Source organism: Choristoneura fumiferana, chromosome Z, assembly GCF_025370935.1.
Source record: "Choristoneura fumiferana chromosome Z, NRCan_CFum_1, whole genome shotgun sequence".
Taxonomy (NCBI): domain Eukaryota; kingdom Metazoa; phylum Arthropoda; class Insecta; order Lepidoptera; family Tortricidae; genus Choristoneura; species Choristoneura fumiferana.
This window is the reverse complement of record NC_133472.1, coordinates 42,506,883-42,527,205: the sequence shown is the minus strand read 5'-3', so window position 1 is coordinate 42,527,205 and position 20,323 is coordinate 42,506,883. Positions and strand designations below refer to the sequence as shown.

Genomic DNA, 20,323 nt, shown 5'->3' with positions numbered 1-20,323 from the left:
TTAGCCTTTGCATTATTAGCGCGTCTGTAGTACCTACGTATAGTCTGTGCACATTATTTTTTACGACCACAGACTAATGAAATGAGTATAAAAATGAGATAATAATAACAGCTATGTAGCACAGGAAATAGAAAACAAACGGTGTTTGATATTTTTTTAACGGCATCCCCATTTTTTTAAGGCCGCAACAAGGCAAGCTTTGATAGGTATCATTTAAAATAATATTTATTAAGTTCAGTTTATTGTGTTAAATTGGTGAGTTTATTACGATTTTGGTTGCTAAAATTAGGAGGTTTTCCTCGTTGTAACAAATAATTAAGTTGTAACTTAACATATCCTTTTTCGGCACGTGTCGGTTTGGCTTACGGTTTGCACCGTAATTAGGGGAAAATTACGAATAAACGTTAATTTGGAAGCAAACATTAGTATGATTATACAGGTGCAAATTATTGGTAACATGCCGTTTAGTGAAATTACTCTTGTTTACGGTTATTTAATATATCGTCCGGCTGCTTTTACCTACCTATTGTCCTGGCGTAGCCGTCCGTTACCGCTAGTCTCGTCTCGTGGAAACTCCAGTCAAAACACTGTTATTTTCTTTTTAAAAACAATCGAGTCACGCTACGCTTTTTAACATCTCTGTAATTGTTTATGTTATGTTAGTAAAGATTTCAAACTCCTGAAACATAGCTTTTCTTTGTAATAGATAATTTTAATAAATTATTCTGCATTGTTATAATTCGGTAGTCGTTGCGATAAACCGAATGGCATGAAAATACATGATGAATAAAATTAGATTTTTTTGTTTTCAACTATATTTATTACATATATATTACATATATTTTTTACAGTAAGTAGTTTACAATAAAGTAATGGTTGGGAAAATTTTGACAATTCTGAAGATATGATGAATTTAGTATTCACCTAATAACACAATGTTTTCAAAGATCTCTGTAAATTAAGTAAAATAAAATTGTTTTTAAATTGCCTCAACTTTTTGCTTTTATTGCAACAAACTTGTCATGAATTCTGCAGCCTGTTTTCTAGTATATATTAATAATATTATGAACTGGAAATATAAGGTACTTTGCTCTTCCACAAAGTAACGCCTGATTCAATCAATTATTTATTCAAATTATATCTATGAGTTATGATAATATTTTAATATTTGTCACCTGCTGTGAGTTCTTGTGTAATAAATTTAAAAAGAAATTTGGTAATCTTTACTGCTCATATTTCATTCTCTAGATTTATATTTACCAAAAATAATTGCAAAACTTGACTGGCAAAATTGTCTTGATGGAGCCGTATTTTTTTTTCTTATTTTTGTTATAGTGCCATATCTGAAAAAAAAAACAAAAATATTTTGTCCATAGGCTAATGGCGCTTAAAAGTCCCTACACCGTATCAATACCATGTCCGTAATAGCAATGTGTCAGGCTAAAATATATTCTCAAATATATTCTTTGCATCGAAAACTATGAGACTATGCCCACTAGCATGTTTCGTAACCAATGTCACTGTCGGGTGTCATGTATGCGCTTTACATTCCGTTCCTGACACATTCCTATTACAATCATGGCATAATACGGTGTAATGGGTTAAAAAAGTTTTTTTTTAATAATTTATTAAATCAAGGGTTGCAGCGCAGGGGAGCAAAATAATTGTTTCAGTTCATTAACTTGTTTACCATCCTTGCAGCGTCATGTCAAACAACGGGAACCGTAAGCGCGCCGCGCCGGCTGCTGGGAGGCCCGGGAAGGCCCGCAAGCCACGGAAGCCCCAGTCAGAGGATGAGGACAGCAACGACTCGGTGCTACTGGACCAGCAGCCGCAAGAGAACCAAAGAACCCCATCTCCGCTCGGCGATGAACCCACTATCAAGATGCCGGAGGTCTTTTTTAAAATTTCAAATAGTTAATTCTGCAATATATCTGAGCCCCATAGAAAAACAGTCAGGCTTAAAATCACTTTTCAATTTAAATACCTTTGACTAAAGGCTCATAGCTTAACTTTTTTTATCTACTACTTACTAGCTTTTGCCCGCGGCTTCGCCCGTGTGGAATTCGGTTATGGCGCGTTGTTCCCTCGGGAATTGTGCATTTTTCTGGGATAAAAAGTAGCCTATGTCACTCTCTGGCCCATGAAATATCTCCATGCCAAAAATCACGTCAATCCGTCGCTCCGTTTTGACGTGAAAGACAGACAAACATACAAACACACACATTCGCATTTATAATTATTAGTATGGATTTTAACGAGGCTTTAGTACACCTAAGTTGACTATGTCAGCTTCATGGGAAGCCTCAGACAGTTACACTCTCCCTTAAGCTAAGTCTTAGGATGCAAATACTAACATAACTAACTTTTTTTATGGAAATTTAAATAAGTAACAGTCAAACAAGCCTATACTCACGGCTTCACACGCATTATAAATCATTAGATACGAAAGTTGAATGGAATTTAGTTGAAAACTAAATTCCTATGAGAAGTCTATAAAATAACAATAACATAATGGTCTCCATAAAAACTTCAATAAAACAGGTGACCGAAAATAAAAAAAAACATGGTCAAAGTCAAAGTCAAAATATCTTTATTCAATTTAGGCTATAACAAGCACTTATGAATGTCAAAAAAAATCTACCACCGGTTCGGAAAAACCTCTGCTGAGAAGAATCCGGCAAGAAACTCAACAAGGTATATATTTTTTAACAGATTTACAATATTATTAAATAAAAATATCCCTGTCCATGATATAATCATTAACTTTATAATAAGCCTTTGATATTAATGTCTTCTTGACTTGGTGTGTGAAATGGTAGTCAATTTAACCTATAGTGCCTGGCTGCTAAGAAGTCAACCCTGACACATTGCACAATTATGAAGTTCCTGATTATTGTTAATGTCAACCATTGAAAAAAAAGTGCTATACTTACTACTCTGTTGCACACAACAAGACAGTAAACATTGCATTTTTGTCTATGATTCATATTGTTAATATTCAGAAACTTCATAGTTTTGCAATGTGACAGGATTTACTTCAACGGCTGTAGAGTATAAGTGTGTTACTGGCAGCTAGGCTTTTTTAAAGAGAGGTTAATGTAACGTATTTCTGTAACTTAACCATGCCATTAATTTAATTAATCAACTAAAATTCAGACTTTGTTAACTTTCTAACAAAATAGTAATTGCTGTGTACAGCAAATTATAATTTTGTGTTTGTCAACAGGAACTGCTGAAGACATTTTATAAAACGCCGGGCGTGCTCATGATAGCTGGCCTGGTTTCCTGGGACCTCGTGGCGAAGAAGGAGAACGCGACAGCGCGCACGCATCCCAACCTGTACACGTTCCATAGGTTCACTGACCGCAGGGTAAGTGTATCAATATCAACTCAGGGTCCATTAATAATCATCATCATTATCATCATCAACCGGAAAACGTCCAGTGCCGAACAAAGATCTCTCCATGAAATGAAGCAACGCTCGCTAATCCTGCTGTGAAGCAGCAGTGCTTGCATTGTTGTGTTTCGGCGTGGAGAGTAAGACAGCCGGTGAAATTACTGGCACTTGAGGTATCCCATCTTAGACCTCTAGGTCGGCAACGCATCTGCAATACCCCTGGTGTTGCAGATGTTTATGGGCGGTGTGATCTCTTACCATCAGGAGACCCACTTGCTCGTTTGCCATGCAGTTAAATAAAAAAAACGTAGTAGTGAGAGGGATGGTAAGATATGAACTTCGATTTCCGAATTTCGTATTAGCCCCCAAGTGTGATGGTGTGAAATTGCTACTTACATAATTTTTAAGTTTTTTTGTAACTAACATAGCCATGAGATTGAAATATATTTTTTTACTTTAAAAATATGGTGGACACCTCTGTGCCTACCCCATTGTTTTAAACTTAATTTATTTATTAATTCAATATAATTCATAGAAAAATGTTTTGACTTTAGCATGTCCACATCCCGTTACATCAGCTGAAAGGAAGTCAATGAATTAAACAGCTGTTTTAAAAACATCATGTTTCATTCATAAGGTGCGGCGCCTCCGATATCTCGATGTGTACTTGATCAATCCTGTGTATCAATTCAAATCTGATGAAAGATCACTAGACTGTTTAGTGTCTATACTTGAAACCTTTAGGTATTTAACTAAATGTAAACAAAACAACGTCAATTGGTGTCTTAAAAAAGTAAAATGTTTAAAATCCTTGAATGTACCAAATCTGACAGCTGAAGTTTGTTTACATTTAGTTAAATACCTATCCAAACCAAGTATAATTCTGCGCTCAAGGCAAAAGGCGGTATCTTAAAAAAATACTTGAGATTGGTTATTGTATGTACAAAACAATACGGTATTTGACAACTCCTTAATTTGCCATATCTTAATGTTATTTTGAAAATATAGATATATACAGATAGTGTTTAGCGAAGAGAAAGAGAAGGATTTATAGTGATTTTTTGAAAAATCTGTATACCTGTCTCTTTCTCAAACGCTTTTCTCTATGCAGCAAGTATGGCGGTACTGGCGTGTGACGTCACATGCCAGTATGTCTTTCTCTGTCTAATCTTGAATTTCAAACCATTATAACTTTGTTATTTGTAAAGGTAGCTTAAAAATTGTTTCTCTATTCGATAACAGGCATTGTGAATTTTTAATTTATAAAACATATACAAAATAGTCAAATACCGTATTGAAGGATGTGTGCGAAGAATATGTCGCTAACCTTATGCCATTGTGTAGCTTAAGATATTCTGTATCAGATGGTATAAATAATGCAAAAGTGATTTTATTCGAGATATCGCTTTTGTCGAGGCCAGAACCGGGCTTCGCCCTCAGTTTCACTAGCATTAACCACAATCTCAATCTCGAAAATTCCTGTGAGAATTCCCAAAAACTACCAGTACACACACACATTTTACAAGTTGGAATATGCAAGCATTCCAACTTGTAAAATGTGTGCCTAAAGGCTGTCTTACACATGCTCATTACTAGCATGTACCTGAAGTACCAGTATGATTTTAAAAAACCGGCCAAGAGCGTGTCGGACACGCTCGAAATCGGGTTCCGTAGCCATTACGAAAAATTAAGTGATATTTTTCTAAGAATTTCGTATTTTGTACGGAATATTCCAAGTTTAGGTATATTTTATACCTTAGGCTGCTATTTACTCTTAAACTACTAATAATTCTCAAGCAAACTTAGCCGTTATAGTTTTCCTTGAAAGTATGATATACTTACTACCATCCTGTTTTTTTTTTAATTTTTCCACCCACCGGTTTAGATTTTAGAGCGGACGGATGGACAGACAGACAGACAGACATGGTGAAACTATAATGCTAGTAGGTAGCATTTGCTCAATAGTAGCATGCTTTCGTGCTAGTAACTAGCAGGTGTAGCTTAAGATCTTTTGTACACCCTTTAAACCTGAAATAACTGTCATATTGAGATTACTTGCACCTACTGTAGTATTTCTAATATGGTACAGTCAGCAGCAGAAGTGGATGAGCGGCTACGGTGCTAAAAATGATCTACACACGACTCTACTGCCAAGGTAAAAACAGTGTTTAATCATTTTGAGTTCCACAACTGCTCATCTACATCTGCTGCTGACTGTACGTATTTAGGACGGTATTTGACTAGTTGCAAAAAGAGGGGTGTTATAAGTTTGACCGCTATGTGTGTCTGTGGCACCGTATCTCTTAAACGAGTGGACCGATTTGGATGCGCTTTTTTATTTGAAAGCAGTTTTTCTAGCGATGGTTCTTAGACATGTTTTATCAATATCGGTTCAGCCGTTTTTGAGATATTGAACTTTGAAGTGACAATGTCGGGGGCTTTCCAACTTTTTGTTGGTTAGGTTATTTGCTTCGTAAATCATTTTTTTCTTCTAATAATGTTTTTTTTTTTGTGTATCGAATGTGTAAAAAAGTGCTTCATTCTCTCGATTGACTTTTCTTCGCCGGTTTGGTCTAGCGACAGAGACTTGACTTTGTGTTCTGTTTCAGTACCGCCTCGTAGTAAGCGGGTGCAGCGCCGGCCATTCTATTCTGATAACTGAAGAAGGGGAGGCTTACGCTTTTGGTATGTTGACGTGTAACACAATGGTTTAGACCGCGTATGATTTCGCCGCTGGAGGCGCTAGTGTAGCGTGAGGTCTCCGAAATGTCAAATCTCATAGTTTTTGGGTGAGCTACGCGGGTTTATTTATAATTAGAATAATTTTGTGAATATTTTGCAATATCTGGAATTAATTATGGCAAATATGCGTTCCGGGGCAATGAATGTCTGTATTTTGACACAGTTTTGTCTTTCGGAAACCTTTGTCCTCCCTTTTTTCCGAACAAAACGGGGACTATGCAACACTGTGGCATGCTCGATATTTTTATGGTACGGTTTTAAGGTGTATTAAATATGATTTTAATCTAAACTTTGTTTTCACGCCCGTAATAACAGACTTTGAAAGCCATACTTAAAAACCTCACGCAACAGTGCGCCATCGAGTGAGACAAAAAACGATAGCCCTCATTCGGGCTTTGTTCCGCGTACCTTGGTTTTAGAGAAGCTCGATGTTACTGCACTGTTGCGGCGCAGTTACAGTTGAGTTGTAGGTACGCGGAACCAAATCCGAATTTAAATCGTAAAACTATGTTGACATGTAACTTTTAAGCCGGGTCTCCACTGACCCTGCTGACCGCGTGACCGCTAGTGTTGCTACTCATAATTAAAATTATTTATTTGTTGGTGTGAAAAAAAAAGCCGTGGTGGCCTAGTGGTTTGACCTATCGCCTCTCAAACAGAGGGTCGTGGGTTCAAACCCCGGCTCGCACCTCTGAGGTTTTCCAAATTCATGTGCGGAATTACATTTGAAATTTACCACGAGCTTTGCGGTGAAGGAAAACATCGTGAGGAAACCTGCACAAACCTGCGAAGCAATTCAATGGTGCGTGTGAAGTTCCCAATCCGCACTGGGCCCGCGTGGTAACTATAGCCCAAGCCCTCTTGTTCTGAGAGGAGGCCTGTGCCCAGCAGTGGGACGTATATAGGCTGGGATGATTTGTTGGTGTTGCCAAGAAGGGTTTCTTTCTTGACAGGTGCAATATTTAATGACAGTTTTTGTGAAAATAATATTTTTTTGTTTATAAATATGATAATTTTATATATTTACTCACATGTGTCTTTGCCTTCTTGGCTCTCGTTCGTAATTCTTTATTTACCGCCCTTAAGACACAACGCACTATTATTTTACAGATGTAGTGAATAATAATGGTGGATGTCGCGTTTAATGGTTGTCAGGTCGCAACACGTGCGGGCAGCTCGGCATGGGGGACACGACGACCCGGTACGTCCCCGAGCCAATACCTACCCTCCAAGGGATGAACGTGATCCACGCAGCCGTCGGACGGCACCACACGCTGTTCGTCACAGGTACGCACCATTCAGGCACAGTTTTAATATAGCCCTAATGCGGGCTACGGGAAGATTTCCATAAGGCACTTGTCCCACCGCCGACGATGAGCGAGAAGCGAGTAGAGCGAGTAACTAGAAACGAGTGGGCGAGCAGCGAGAAGCGAGTGTAGTTTTGTCGCTCGGCTGTAAGCGAGTGTTCGCGTGCGACGGTCGATTACTCGTTCCACTTGACTCGTTGTTCCAGCTGACATCGCTGAGCGAGTATCTATAGCTCAGCGAGTTTTATAGCTCTTGTCGCTGCGACAAAAGATGTAAGAGCGAGTTCTCGCCGACAGTGTGAACAGCCAGCGATCAACTATTAATATATGTGTCTCTTTTACTCACACAGGATCTTATATCTTTTGTTCGTTTCTTGAGCGAGAAAATAGTCGATAGCCAATCGTTTCCTCGCTGGCGGTGAGACAAGTGCCTAACGCATGCCATGCCGCATTCGGGGAACCGTTTTTATTGGTCGTTAGGCCCCGCATGTGGAGTACGGGAGACATACATCACGCATGACATAATGTAATGCTCGCGTTTGGGGAAACGTTTTCTTTGCTCGAGCCCTCATGCAGGGTACGGGAGATTTCTATAAAGGCTCATTTTTATTGGTCGATAGGGCCTTAATGCGGGATACGGGAGATTTAGGCGAACTTTTTTCATCGCTCGATAGGGCCCGCGTGCGGAGTACGTGAGATTTCCATAACGGATGCCATAGGGTCTGCATTTGGGTTTAACTAGTAGCTATACCGCTTGCGGGGAGATACTGCACGCTGTATTATCGACTGAGTTATCGACTTTTGAGTTTCACTAGGTATACCGCCTGCGGGCAGTCACTACACGCAGTATGTTGACCGAATTATCGACTATGAATTTCACTAGTTATTATATCGCCTGCGGGGAGACACCGTACGCTGTATGTCGACCGAGTTATCGACTTATGTCCTTATGAGTTACACTAATTATTATATCGCGTGCGGAAGATACCGTACGCTGTATATTGACCGAGTTATGAATTGTACTAGTTATTATATCGCCTGCGGGGAGACACCGTACGCTGTATGTCGACCGAGTTATCGACTTATGTCCTTATGAGTTACACTAATTATTATATCGCCTGCGGGAAGACACCGTACGCTGTATATCGACCGAGTTATCGACCAATGAAACTGAATCTTTACTTTAATGTAGCCGCAGCATTGTGAGTGTTCGATGTCAAATTAGTGTAAGTCCCATATAAAGGATAAAGGACGTTGGGCGGTAGGAGTATAAACAAAATCTGCCATAACCTCAAGACGATCTCATTTGCAGACACCGGCACCGTGTACGCTTGCGGCGAGAACAAGAGCGGGCAATGCGGCCTCGGCAGCAGCACCCCGCAGGTGCTGAAACCTACGCGCATACGGTTCACGTGAGTCTTCATCATTATCATCATCTCATTTTGCAAAGAAAGACATCGATATGTTTACGCCCTGTAAACTTAGGTTATCCAGCGGTGTAGGGTATCTGGTACAAAACCATCTAAGGTAGTCCCTTGTGGACACCTTGGTTTGACTCTGCCAACTTTACAAGAAAAGTGTTAGTATCTGCTTTCAGGGTATGTTCCGGACCATCATGTTCATCATGATCATGTTTTGACGATCAGATGGCCTAGTGGTTTTAGAACCTGACTACGAAGCTTGAGGTCCCGGGTTCGACTCCCGTGTCGATATTTGTATGAAAAATACGAATGTTTGTTCTTGGGTGTTTAATATGTATTTAAGTATGTATCTATATATATAATTATATTTATCCGTTGCTTAGTACCCATAACACAAGCTTTGCTAAGCTTACTTTGGGACTAGGTCAATTGGTGTGAATTGTCCCATGATATTTATATTTATTATATTTATGTTTGCCATACAGTCTAATAAAAAAAAATCCCAACAAACAAATTCTTTCACGTGATGAGAGTTAAACCATCACCTCTGTGTGAGATTTGCCAGAAGGTAGAAGACTTGTCCAATTTGTTGTTGGAATGTGCTCGGAACTCAGACTTAAGGAGAGTTCTTGGGGGTTTGGGCCCCATGCACAATGTCCAGGTCAATTGTTGGCTCTCAGAGCCAGCATCTGACAAAGCAGTTTTCATTATACCTCTTTTTTAATATGTCCCTTGCGTGGGGAAAATGAACGAGCACCCTAGAGCTGCTATCAGCTGGAGTGTTCAAAGCCTCAACAAAAACAAGACAAAAAACCTTAGGTTAATTAGTTAAGGGTGATCCATAAAGTATCATCATCATCATCCCAGCCTATATACGTCCTACTGCTGGGCACAGGCCTCCTCTCAGAACAAGAGGGCTTGGGCCATAGTTCCCACGCGGGCCCAGTGCGGATTGGGAACTTCGCACGCACCATTGAATCGCTTCGCAGGTTTGTGCAGGTTTCCTCACGATGTTTTCCTTCACCGCAAAGCTCGTGGTAAATTTCAAATGTAATCCCGCACATGAATTTCGAAAAACCCAGGTGCGAGCCGTGGTTTGAACCCACGACCCTCTGCTTGAGAGGCGATAGGTCAAACCACTAGGCCACCACGGCTTTTAAAGTATGCCACGGCCATAAAGTATGTCACACCAATTTTGACCATTTTTAGCCCTCCGGCACGCCCTTATATATCTGTATCTGTATCCTGCAGACAAACTGTGTAAACAGTTTTGCAGGGCTATGTACAAAAACCTATGTAAAAAATAATGTCAAATAAATACTTTTTCATTCATTTCATTACTAGCTGTGTCTGTTGCAGGGGTAAGCCGATAGTGAAAGTGGGGTGCGGGGCTGAATTCTCCATGATACTGGACTGTCATGGAGGCTTGCACTCCTTCGGGCTGCCAGAGTACGGCCAGCTGGGTAAGTTGGTTTAATTAACGATTTGATCTATACTAACAGTGTTTAGTGCTATAGATATAGCTCGTATTACTAACGGGATATAGAACGTGACTATCTTGAGCTCTCGATATTACATTGCGTTATGATTACAAGTCGAGTCTCGACGCGAAATCTTTTCTTTACTTTTCTTTTTATTTCTACATGTATTTGGTCAATGTTTTGTTTTTAAAGTTTATTTTAATTACGTATAATTTCTAACAAAAAAAAACGCTTTAAAAGAACGAGAACCTATAAATACCTAATCTCCGTGATATTACAAAATTTCCACGGGAATTCCCTAAGTTTTGTGTGTTCTCGTAGGTCACAACACGGACGGCAAGTACTTCGTGACGTCGACCAAGCTCTCGTTCCACTTCGAGATGGTGCCGAAACACGTCGCGCTGTTCTTCGAGAAGACCAAGGACGGCCACGTGCTGCCGGTGAAAGACGTCGACATCGTCGACTTCTCCTGCGGGAATAACCACACGGTCAGTACCCAATATATCCTATTAAAGCGAAAGTTTGTATGTGTGTCTGTCTGTTTGTTTGTTACTCCTTCACGCTAAAACCACTGGACGGATTTGGATGATATTTGGTACGTAAATAGCTGGACATCTGGAATAACACATAGGCTACTTTTTATCTGGATATTCCCACGGGATACGGATAAAATTTCGAAAGAACATCTACTAGGCTAAAAGGGTTACCCCCTGCATCAATTCATTAACTAGTTTAATGTGACAGATATCTGTGATGCCTTCTCTGTTTGTTTTGTCCGAATAGACTGTGACTGCATGACATTTATCTGTCAAATAAAATTAAACCATGAATGGTGAAACAGCCCTTTAGAGTCGTGAAATTTGGCATGATTGTTTTTAATTCAAGGTTACTAAAGACCACGCTGTAATTCCCACGAGAATTTTGTAATGCAGCCCCAGCCGAGATCCCTTTTGATCGTAGTCTTTCTTGCCGGCCAACAGGTGGCGATAGACTCAAAGAAGCGCGCGTACAGCTGGGGCTTCGGCGGTTTCGGGCGTCTCGGGCACGCGGAGCAAAAAGACGAGTCTGTGCCGCGCCTTATAAAGTACTTCGACACGGCGGCGCGCGGCGTGCGCTCCGTGCACTGCGGCGCCACTTACAGCCTCGCTATTAATGAGCTCGGTGAGTAACACGCTTTATCTATACCCATATAGTAAATTCTCAATTATGCGTTCAAAGACCATAGGTAATGACCAGCATTACGACATTGGATTCTATTATGAACACGGCTGTATCGTAATGAGATTTCATACATCATTACAGCATGGGGGGGGGGGGGGGTACAGCAGCACCTTGTCGGACAGACATACCTACCTAGTTCTCGTTAATGCGGGTCATTCTCAATGCGGTTCTTGAACACATGATAGAGGATTTAATATATGGATATTGTATGCAACTGTACGTAATTAGGCCTTAAAACACTCATGTGATGTGACCCTATTATGAAACTCGGCTACGCCTCGTTTCATAAACCCACACTCGTGTTTTAAGGACCCCTATTACGATACAGTTGCATAAAATACTATTAAGGTGCGGCCACGTGCAGTCGCTCGTCGCTCGTTTGCAGCGATAAATCTGGTCACGTGACCCCATTTTGAAGTTCTCGCGACTCAAAAAAGTAGCGTCAAGTCGCCGCGTCGAGCAGCAGCGTCGAGATGGCTGCTTGCAGGAATGATCTTGGTCTTGGAAGCTGATTTCTTAATCTCATTTAGTAGCGGTCGTGGCAGTGGTACAAACAAAAGCAATGAGGGCTATCGCGTATGAATTCGCCACTAGAGGCGCTAGTGTAGCGTGAGGTCTCCGAAATGTCAAATCTCATAGTTTTTGGGTGGGTGAGTGAGGTTTATTTATAATTAGAATAATTTTGTGAATATTTTGCAATATCTGAAATTCATTATGGCAAATATGCGCCATCTAGTGAGACAAAAAACGATAGCTTAGATTGGAGTGAATGAAAAAAAAAACAGTGTTTTTGCCGAAATTGAAGAGGTTTTTTTTTCCAGCGATAAAGCTCGACATTTTCAGCTTTATCGCTATATGGCACGTGACCAGATTTGGAAACGAGCGTCGAGCGACTTGCATGTGGCCGCGCCTTTAGTTGTAAGGGGTCATTCAAGACTTAGGGCCTACGCTAGCTGGCGCGATGCACTTCGCGGGTGCAGGTACAATGCTATGCACGCGACGCGCGCAGTCAGCGCTGCTCATACTGTTGTTCAACAGGCGGCCACCCGCTCTGTGCAAACCGCGACAGCTGGCGTAGGCCCTGAGGATTCCTTGACGGGCAAAATATCGCTAGATGGCGTTAGTGTCGAGTGGTACGTCGTACTTGCGATTGGTTGATATAGTTACGTAACCCTTTATAAGGCCCCATTTACTGGAGCATACTACCACTGATCAAGAGCAGCTATCGAATACATACCTGACAAAAGCTGACAAAGGATATTTTTAAAGCTAGTAGTATTTTCAATATTTACAATCAATATTGTAACTTATTACTAAAGCAATAAGGTTGAATTTCAAAGTCAATGCATGTGGTATGTGGTCGCTAAATCCTCTCTGCCTTATTCAGGGTTAACTCATCAAGTCATCACAAATGCGACACATATTAAAGTTGTCAAATGGATCTTAATGATACTCTGTTGACATCTTTCACGATTCTCAAGCAACATTCACACGTAAAATCTTCTCTTGAACAGAAATCTGTATTTCCAGGTTTTATTAAATTAGATTTTGTAGGTATTCCAATTTGCATGTAAAGTTTCATTAATATATAATATTACATGTATTGTATAGGTACAAGTTTGTAATTAGAAATTAGGTAATAAAAGTAATTATGGTGTGCATAAATGCTGAGTACAATTGTAATCGTGTTGTAGAAATTCTCATGTTATCCTAGTAAGATTTCAGTTTTGCTGGTTTGATGTAATTGTACCTAACTAATAAATAGATAAAGAAATATTAGCGCGAACTAGACAGTTAAAGGAGCCCTCAGTACATCATCATCATCATCATCCCAGCCTATATACGTCCCACTGCTGGGCACAGGCCTCCTCTCAGAACAAGAGGGCTTGGGCCATAGTTCCCACGCGGGCCCAGTGCGGATTGGGGACTTCACACTCACCATTGAATTGCTTCGCAGGTTTGTGCAGGTTTCCTCACGATGTTTTCCTTCACCGCATAGCTCGTGGTAAATTTCAAATGTATTTCCGCACATGAATTTCGAAAAACTCAGATGTGCGAGCCGGGGTTTGAACCCACGACCCTCTGTTTGAGAGGCGATAGGTCAAACCACTAGGCCACCACGGCTCTCAGTACATACGCCGGGGTTATGCTTAAATTATTTTTTAAACGTGGAGGACAGGTATGATTGTGTTCTCGGTTGCAGGTTCACTGTTCATGTTCGGCCAGACCAAGCGTACCGGGGAAGCGAACATGTATCCAAAACCTGTGCAAGATCTCACCGGTAAGAATAGACCCCCTCTTTCAGTAAATGATTTCCGTTTTTTTTTTTTGGATAGACGTTCTTTAATTGAATTACTAGAAGTGTCGGAATCATAGAAACAGCACTGCCAGTGTGCAATAAGGCAATTGTCTCACCGCCGGCGAGGAAACGATTGGCTATCGACTATTTTCTCGCTCAAGAAACGAACAAAAGATATAAGATCCCTGCCGGCAAGAACTCGCTCTTACATCATTTGTCGCAGCGATAAGAGCTATAAGACTCGCTGAGCAATAAAACTAGCTCAGCGATACTCGCTCAGCGCTGTTAGCTTGGCGGCCGCCCGGCTCGAGCGAGTGGAGCGAGTAATCGCCCGTCGTGCTCGAACACTCGCTTTTCACTGCTCGCCCACTCGTTTCTAGTTACTCGCTCTGCTCGCTTCTCGCTCATCGTCGGCGGTGGGACAAGTGCCTAATTATACATCGGTATAATTTTGCTGTTCTCTTTCACTTTGGTGGTTCAAGTGTCAAAGAAAGACTTGTACTAGTAACTAGACGAATTACTTTTTTTTTGCATAAAATTTGATCGTCATATAACGGCGAAATGCAAGTTTATACTTGTAACTTAGTTTATAGTTTAGATATTTATGTCTTAGTTTGCAGCTATAGGCTTAAGTTTTTTTTTTTTAATAATGTACAATTATGTGATCAGATTATGAAATAAAGAACAACCTTTATGCGTTAAACTGTGATTGTAGAATTAGAAATCGAGTACAATTACTGACTTACCAAGAGATGCGAATATTTTTAACCCCCGACGTAAAAATAGGGGTGTTATAAGTTTGACCGCTATGTGTGTCTGTGTGGCACTGTAGCTCTTAAACGGGTGAACCGTTTGGAATGCGTTTTTTTTAAATTTGAAAGCAGGTTTTCTAGCGATGGTTCTTAGACATGTTTTATCAAAATCGGTTCAGCCGTTTTTGAGATATTGAACTTTGTGGGGTACATAATTAAGATATTTGTAGCAATGCATTAAACTAACGTAAGATAAAAAAAGGATTAGATTAGCGTGCGTATATTTGTATGTATGTAATGTTAGTGTGTTTTACTTTTCTTTGAAAATTGTTTGTCTATGTATGATGACCACATGGTCCCAAACCAATTTCAGCGTCGTTCGCAAGTCCGGCAGTTTGCTGATTTGAGACCATTTCATGGCATGCGCATTTTTATTTCTTCCATGTTGTCATGAATAAATGTGTTCTCTCTAAAAAAAGACAGTAGTCTGAGGTTTTCAGCTCAGTAATTAACGCCTTGTTAATTTGTTTATCATTATCACCACCTCATCGACGACGTATTCCAGGCTGGAACATCCGCAGTGTGGGCACAAGCAATACCTCTATAGTGATAGCGGCGGACGACTCGCTCATCGCGTGGGGAGTCGCGCCGGTCTACGGCGAGCTGGTAAGTACTGTGGGGACTGTAACTTGGTAAGAGCTTAGGTACTGGGGATCTACGCGCGTGACTTTAAACTCAGTTCAAAATAAAAATGGTTATTCTTCAATCATTTAGATTTATTGTGGAACTTGGTAGCACTTATAAATACATTTACATAGATGGTTCCAGCCGCTTAGGCTGTCGGGAGCAATCTGCGCTCCGGGCATGTATACCGCCGTCAATCTTTTTTTAAAGTTAAATTCTAGAAACATACAATATAAAAAATCCTATCCTTATACAAAACAACGTCAATCTAACCTGCCAGGTGGTCAGTTTTACCACCTGCCAGCGGTATACAGCCTAGTTCCTACAGTACACTATACATACGCACGATAGTACATTGTGCATTAAGGGGCGTAAGAAGGGGATTACTAATGACAGTCTTTTAATGACTCGAGTTTGTAATCCCCTTACGGCCCGTGATACACACAATGATTTTCATCACATTGCGAGGAAAAAAATGGAAAAAAATAATTTATTTTTGTTTCTAAACACTTCACAGGTCGGCAAAAGAAAGACGCTAAGAAAACAACTGAATAAAATAATGGCTCCCCGCCAATACAGGGGGCTAGTACAAAATTCGAAAATCGAAGTTATCGTACCGTCCCTCTCACTCTCGTATTAAATAATATTAGCGTCAGGAAAACGATATGAACTTCGATTCGAGTCGTCTACCATAGATAATGCTAGAACTGTGTTTAGTTTAGAATTCAAATGGTCTTACGGCCAGATTGTTCCAACGTGCTAAAAAATATTTACTAAAATTATTGCAAAACAAATTGATATAAATTTCAAATATAAAAATAACGAAGTTTCATGAAGCGTGGCAAAATTTTATGGGGTAAATTGGGTTATAGCTAGGTTTTAACCTGTCCTCTCCCAGAGGCACAAATTTGTGCCCAAATTCCTTTGATCCTGTTATCCTGGGAGATGACAGATTAAAGATGTAAATAAAACGATGGTTGACTTGAAACCTCTTTAGTCTGAAATGACGTACCTGCTAACTTTTTAAAACTAAAGTCATAACTCCCTCGGGGAGAAAAACTATACGTAAATCCATAGTTACCGCGGGAACAATTGAGGTCATTGTCTTTTAGTATACAGGCATGGAATAACGTCATTGACCAGCAAGTGTGATGAAATAGTAAATTGTGCATCGAGGGCCGTAAGACGGGGATTACTAACGAGAGTATTAGAAGCCCGACGCCGAAGCCGGATGGATTTTCATGACTCGAGTTTGTAATCCTCTTACTGCCCGTGATACACGCAATGATTTTAATCACATTGCGTGGAAAAAAATGCTAAAAATAAAATTATTTTGTGTCTAAACATGTCGGGCATTCGGGTAAAAATAAATGAATCATGAGACAGACAACACCAACTAATGTAGTCCCAAAATAAGCTAAACTTGTACCATTGCACACCATTGGTACTCGAAAACTGAGCAAAGTCAAGTCAAAATGTCTTTCTTCAATTTAGGATATAACAAACACATGATTGTCAATTCTAGTCTTAAGCCGCAATCACATTTACCTCTATATGTCGTGTTGTGTCGTGACGCAACAACAGTATCGGTTTCATACATTATACGGCTGCGTTCACATTTATTTGATGCAGTGTGTTGTGACAGCTTGTGTTGTCGCATCAAAGCTAGATAGAGAGAGGGGCTTTATGTTATACATACTTACAGTCAATTTTCAACTTTGAGGTCATACAAATAAAATAGTTTTTACATAATCTGTAAACGTGGGTAGCGGTATACTAAAAATGGCTTTATTTGACCGAAGGCACGCCCATCTGTCAAGTGTTAACTCGAATTAATGAAACTGTACATAAATAAATGCCACTAATATTATAAATGTGAATGTTTGTAAGTATGTCTGTGTGTGTATGTTTCTGACTCATTCACGCTAAAACGGCTGGACGCAAGGGGCCTGTATAACACACAGGCTACTTTGTCTCCCGAAGTTCCCACAGGATCGGAATATTTAATATCACAAAATCTCAACCGCTAGGATTACCCACATTTGCCACTGGTGTCTTGTAAACGTTAATGGAATCCATGAGGTCATTTTTGGAAAATTAGTTAAATCCCGGAATTTTCATTCAACAGCCGTGGGTAGTTTAGTTGGGTTGGGTTATAAATAGTGTTTCAGATATCAACATGCCGAAAGCTGTTTTAGCACTATTAGACTCTTTTTGTGTGATACGTTTTTGACATGCCAACATTTTCCCAGGGTCTCGGCGAGCTCAATAAGTCCACAGCGCGGCCTAAGGAGGTGGCCCGTATGGACGGCACCAACGTCACCCAGGTGGCCATGGGCTATTCCCACACCCTGTTACTCTGCGACGACACCTCGGACGCCGTGAAGCAGAAGCTCGCCACCATGCCAGTCTTCGATCCTTAAAACTTTCCCCAAGTCAGTCGACGCCAGCTAAACCCCAGTATAAAAGTAGTAAGTAATCTGTTCGGTGGTTAAAATCCCCGTGGTTGGGGTGTTGCTTTAAGATGACATATTGAGTTTACACTGTGGCGCGGGATGAGGCGCTCTCACGCTGTCTCGGCACGTCTAAAATAAGCATTACGATATATCCATCATAGTAAATCAAAAGACTCAATTGACTTAAGAGGGTTTATACCTGCTGAGCTGGCAACGTTGCATTTTTGTTAGTTTTTCTCGATTATTCCATAAAAATTGAATGAAAATTAAAAATGTGGTCTGATAGAACTGTTCTTAATATATAAGTTAATGTGTCTACTGCAATAATTATTCGTGATAGACTTTTATATTTTATAAAAACGGATTCATTTTTATTAATGCTTAGCAGGTATAAACCCTCTTAAAGCTAGTATCAAGTGCAGTTTGACGGTAAATATACGTTTTTTAAAACACAATTGCTTCGTACCACGCCTCGTGTGTCGTAGCCAGCATAAAAATAAATAGTTTGTAACGACACTTCACGTCATTTAGATTCTACCGCTTTACTGTTTTGCTAGGTGGCGTTGAGTAGTTAACTTACTATTTTTTACCATGCAGTTTCCGTTCACTAAAAACATTGGAATATTGATCCATCAACTGAACTCCAGAATCTATTGCCTTTTGCGTAAGGTTGTATCAAATTTACAGTAGAACCCAGTTAATAGCAGGAACAAAACGCGCCATAATTTTTAAAGAATACGTGTATATGTACATTAAAAACATATCACAAAATGATATCACAAAATGATTTAGGTAAGTATATACATGTATATGGTAGTTAATAATTAAATTTTATCTTCAGTATAATGCGTTTATTTATTTTTTATTTCGTGTTCTATATTACTAACTTCATTATACTAAATAATTAATGATCTAATAAAAATAGAACTACCTGGAAAGTAGAAAGTTGTTAATGACATTTATTTGCAATATTTCTGTTTAATTTCCTCGCAATCGAATTGAACTGCGGAGTGTTTTTAAAACTCATTTTTACCCTCCATTTAACTATCAACCCACGTTTGCGGCTCGGTTAAAAACACGCGTTTTATGCACTTGACAAATATTTCAGTAAATTAACAAAGTGTAACGCGTTAATGATATAAATACGTGTTTTTTCTTTTTTCGTGCGATACTATATTTTACGAGTAAAACTGTTGATTTACTTGAGTATGGATATATCGGACTGCGTACTACTAGGGTTATTTTTTTAATACAGGGCATGATATTCTTTTCTAGATAATAATTAGGAGAGAAAATGGATGATCGAACTGATTAATGATTTCTTTTAATGAGGGCTATCGTTTTTTGTCTCACTAGATGGCGCACTGTTGCGTGAGGTTTTTAAGTATGGCTTTCAAAGTCTGTTATTAAGGGCGTGAAAACAAAGTTTACATTAAAATCATATTTAATACACCTTCAAACCGTACCATAAAAATATCGAGCATGCCACAGTGTTGCATAGTCCCCGTTTTGTTCGAAAAAAGGGAGGACAAAGGTTTCCGAAAGACAAAACTGTCTCAAAACACGGACATTCATTGCCCCGGAACGCATATTTGCCATAATTAATTTCCGATTTTGCAAAATATTCACAAAATTATTCTAATTATAAATAAACCCGCGTAGCTCACCCAAAAACTATGAGATTTGACATTTCGGAGACCTCACGCTACACTAGCGCCTCTAGTGGCGAATTCATACGCGATAGCCCTCATTGCCTAAAAAGGCGTTTTCTAATAATATGCTATCGACAATGCGTCCGTGTAAACGTAACGAATATTTATATCTTTTTTATATAGCTCATCTGAGTTTTTTTTTTCGAGTATAAGATCTGATTTGTAAGCTCGAATTTATTATGTATAATATGTAACATTGAATATTTAATATCTAATTAACGCTAGAACCAGTTTTCTATTTCGGGGTAGATTTTTAAAGCTATTGCCAGTTGCTCGCATTGGATACATGGTTTTTTTGCCACTTGTTCGCATTGCGAACAACAGGGAACAAATACCGTGGCAGTACGAACAAAATGATGCGGTCAACTGGGAACAGGTTAATTCGCGAGTTATTATAGTCGCGTTTTAAACTCAATTCAATTCAAATTTAGGAAAAGTGGCTCCATCAATTTTTTGATGATCCTGCCAGTGTCGAGGTTGACAGAGACACGGTGGGTCTTAGTTAAAAGTAAGTTATTTGTCAATTATTTAAATGGCCGCGTGTATAAGTGTCCTCTTTCATAAGTTTGTCTCTTGCGAATTAAAAACAAGTTTAGTTCAGTTGTAATCATAATAAAAAAGTCTTTAAGGTAAAAATTAATAAGTATATCTCGTTAATACCGATTTCAACGAAAATTTCCCTTTGAGTGTCATTGGCATTCAGAAGGTTGATATCTAACCAGCGCTGGGCCTTGGGTAGAGCAAGAGAAGTGGTCGCTTTAGGCGCCCGATGGCAGAGGGCGCCAGTTTCCAGTGCAAAATAAGATTACAATGGCGCCTTCTGAGAGGCGCGGAAGCGGTGTAGACCT

General features: G+C 39.7%; 1 protein-coding gene across 1 annotated transcript; it reads left to right on the top strand.

The window, feature by feature from the left end:
- On the top strand, window positions 1-18,778 carry LOC141437366 (protein RCC2). The gene is made up of 12 exons (XM_074100674.1): window positions 1-255; window positions 1,702-1,894; window positions 3,230-3,373; window positions 6,010-6,085; window positions 7,298-7,429; window positions 8,762-8,861; window positions 10,230-10,333; window positions 10,673-10,839; window positions 11,332-11,512; window positions 13,776-13,853; window positions 15,189-15,289; window positions 17,560-18,778. Exons 2-12 carry the CDS (start codon window positions 1,706-1,708, stop codon window positions 17,728-17,730), a joined length of 1,443 nt encoding a protein of 480 aa, XP_073956775.1. The 5' UTR covers window positions 1-255; window positions 1,702-1,705; the 3' UTR covers window positions 17,731-18,778.
- The last annotated feature ends 1,545 nt before the right edge of the window (window positions 18,779-20,323 follow it).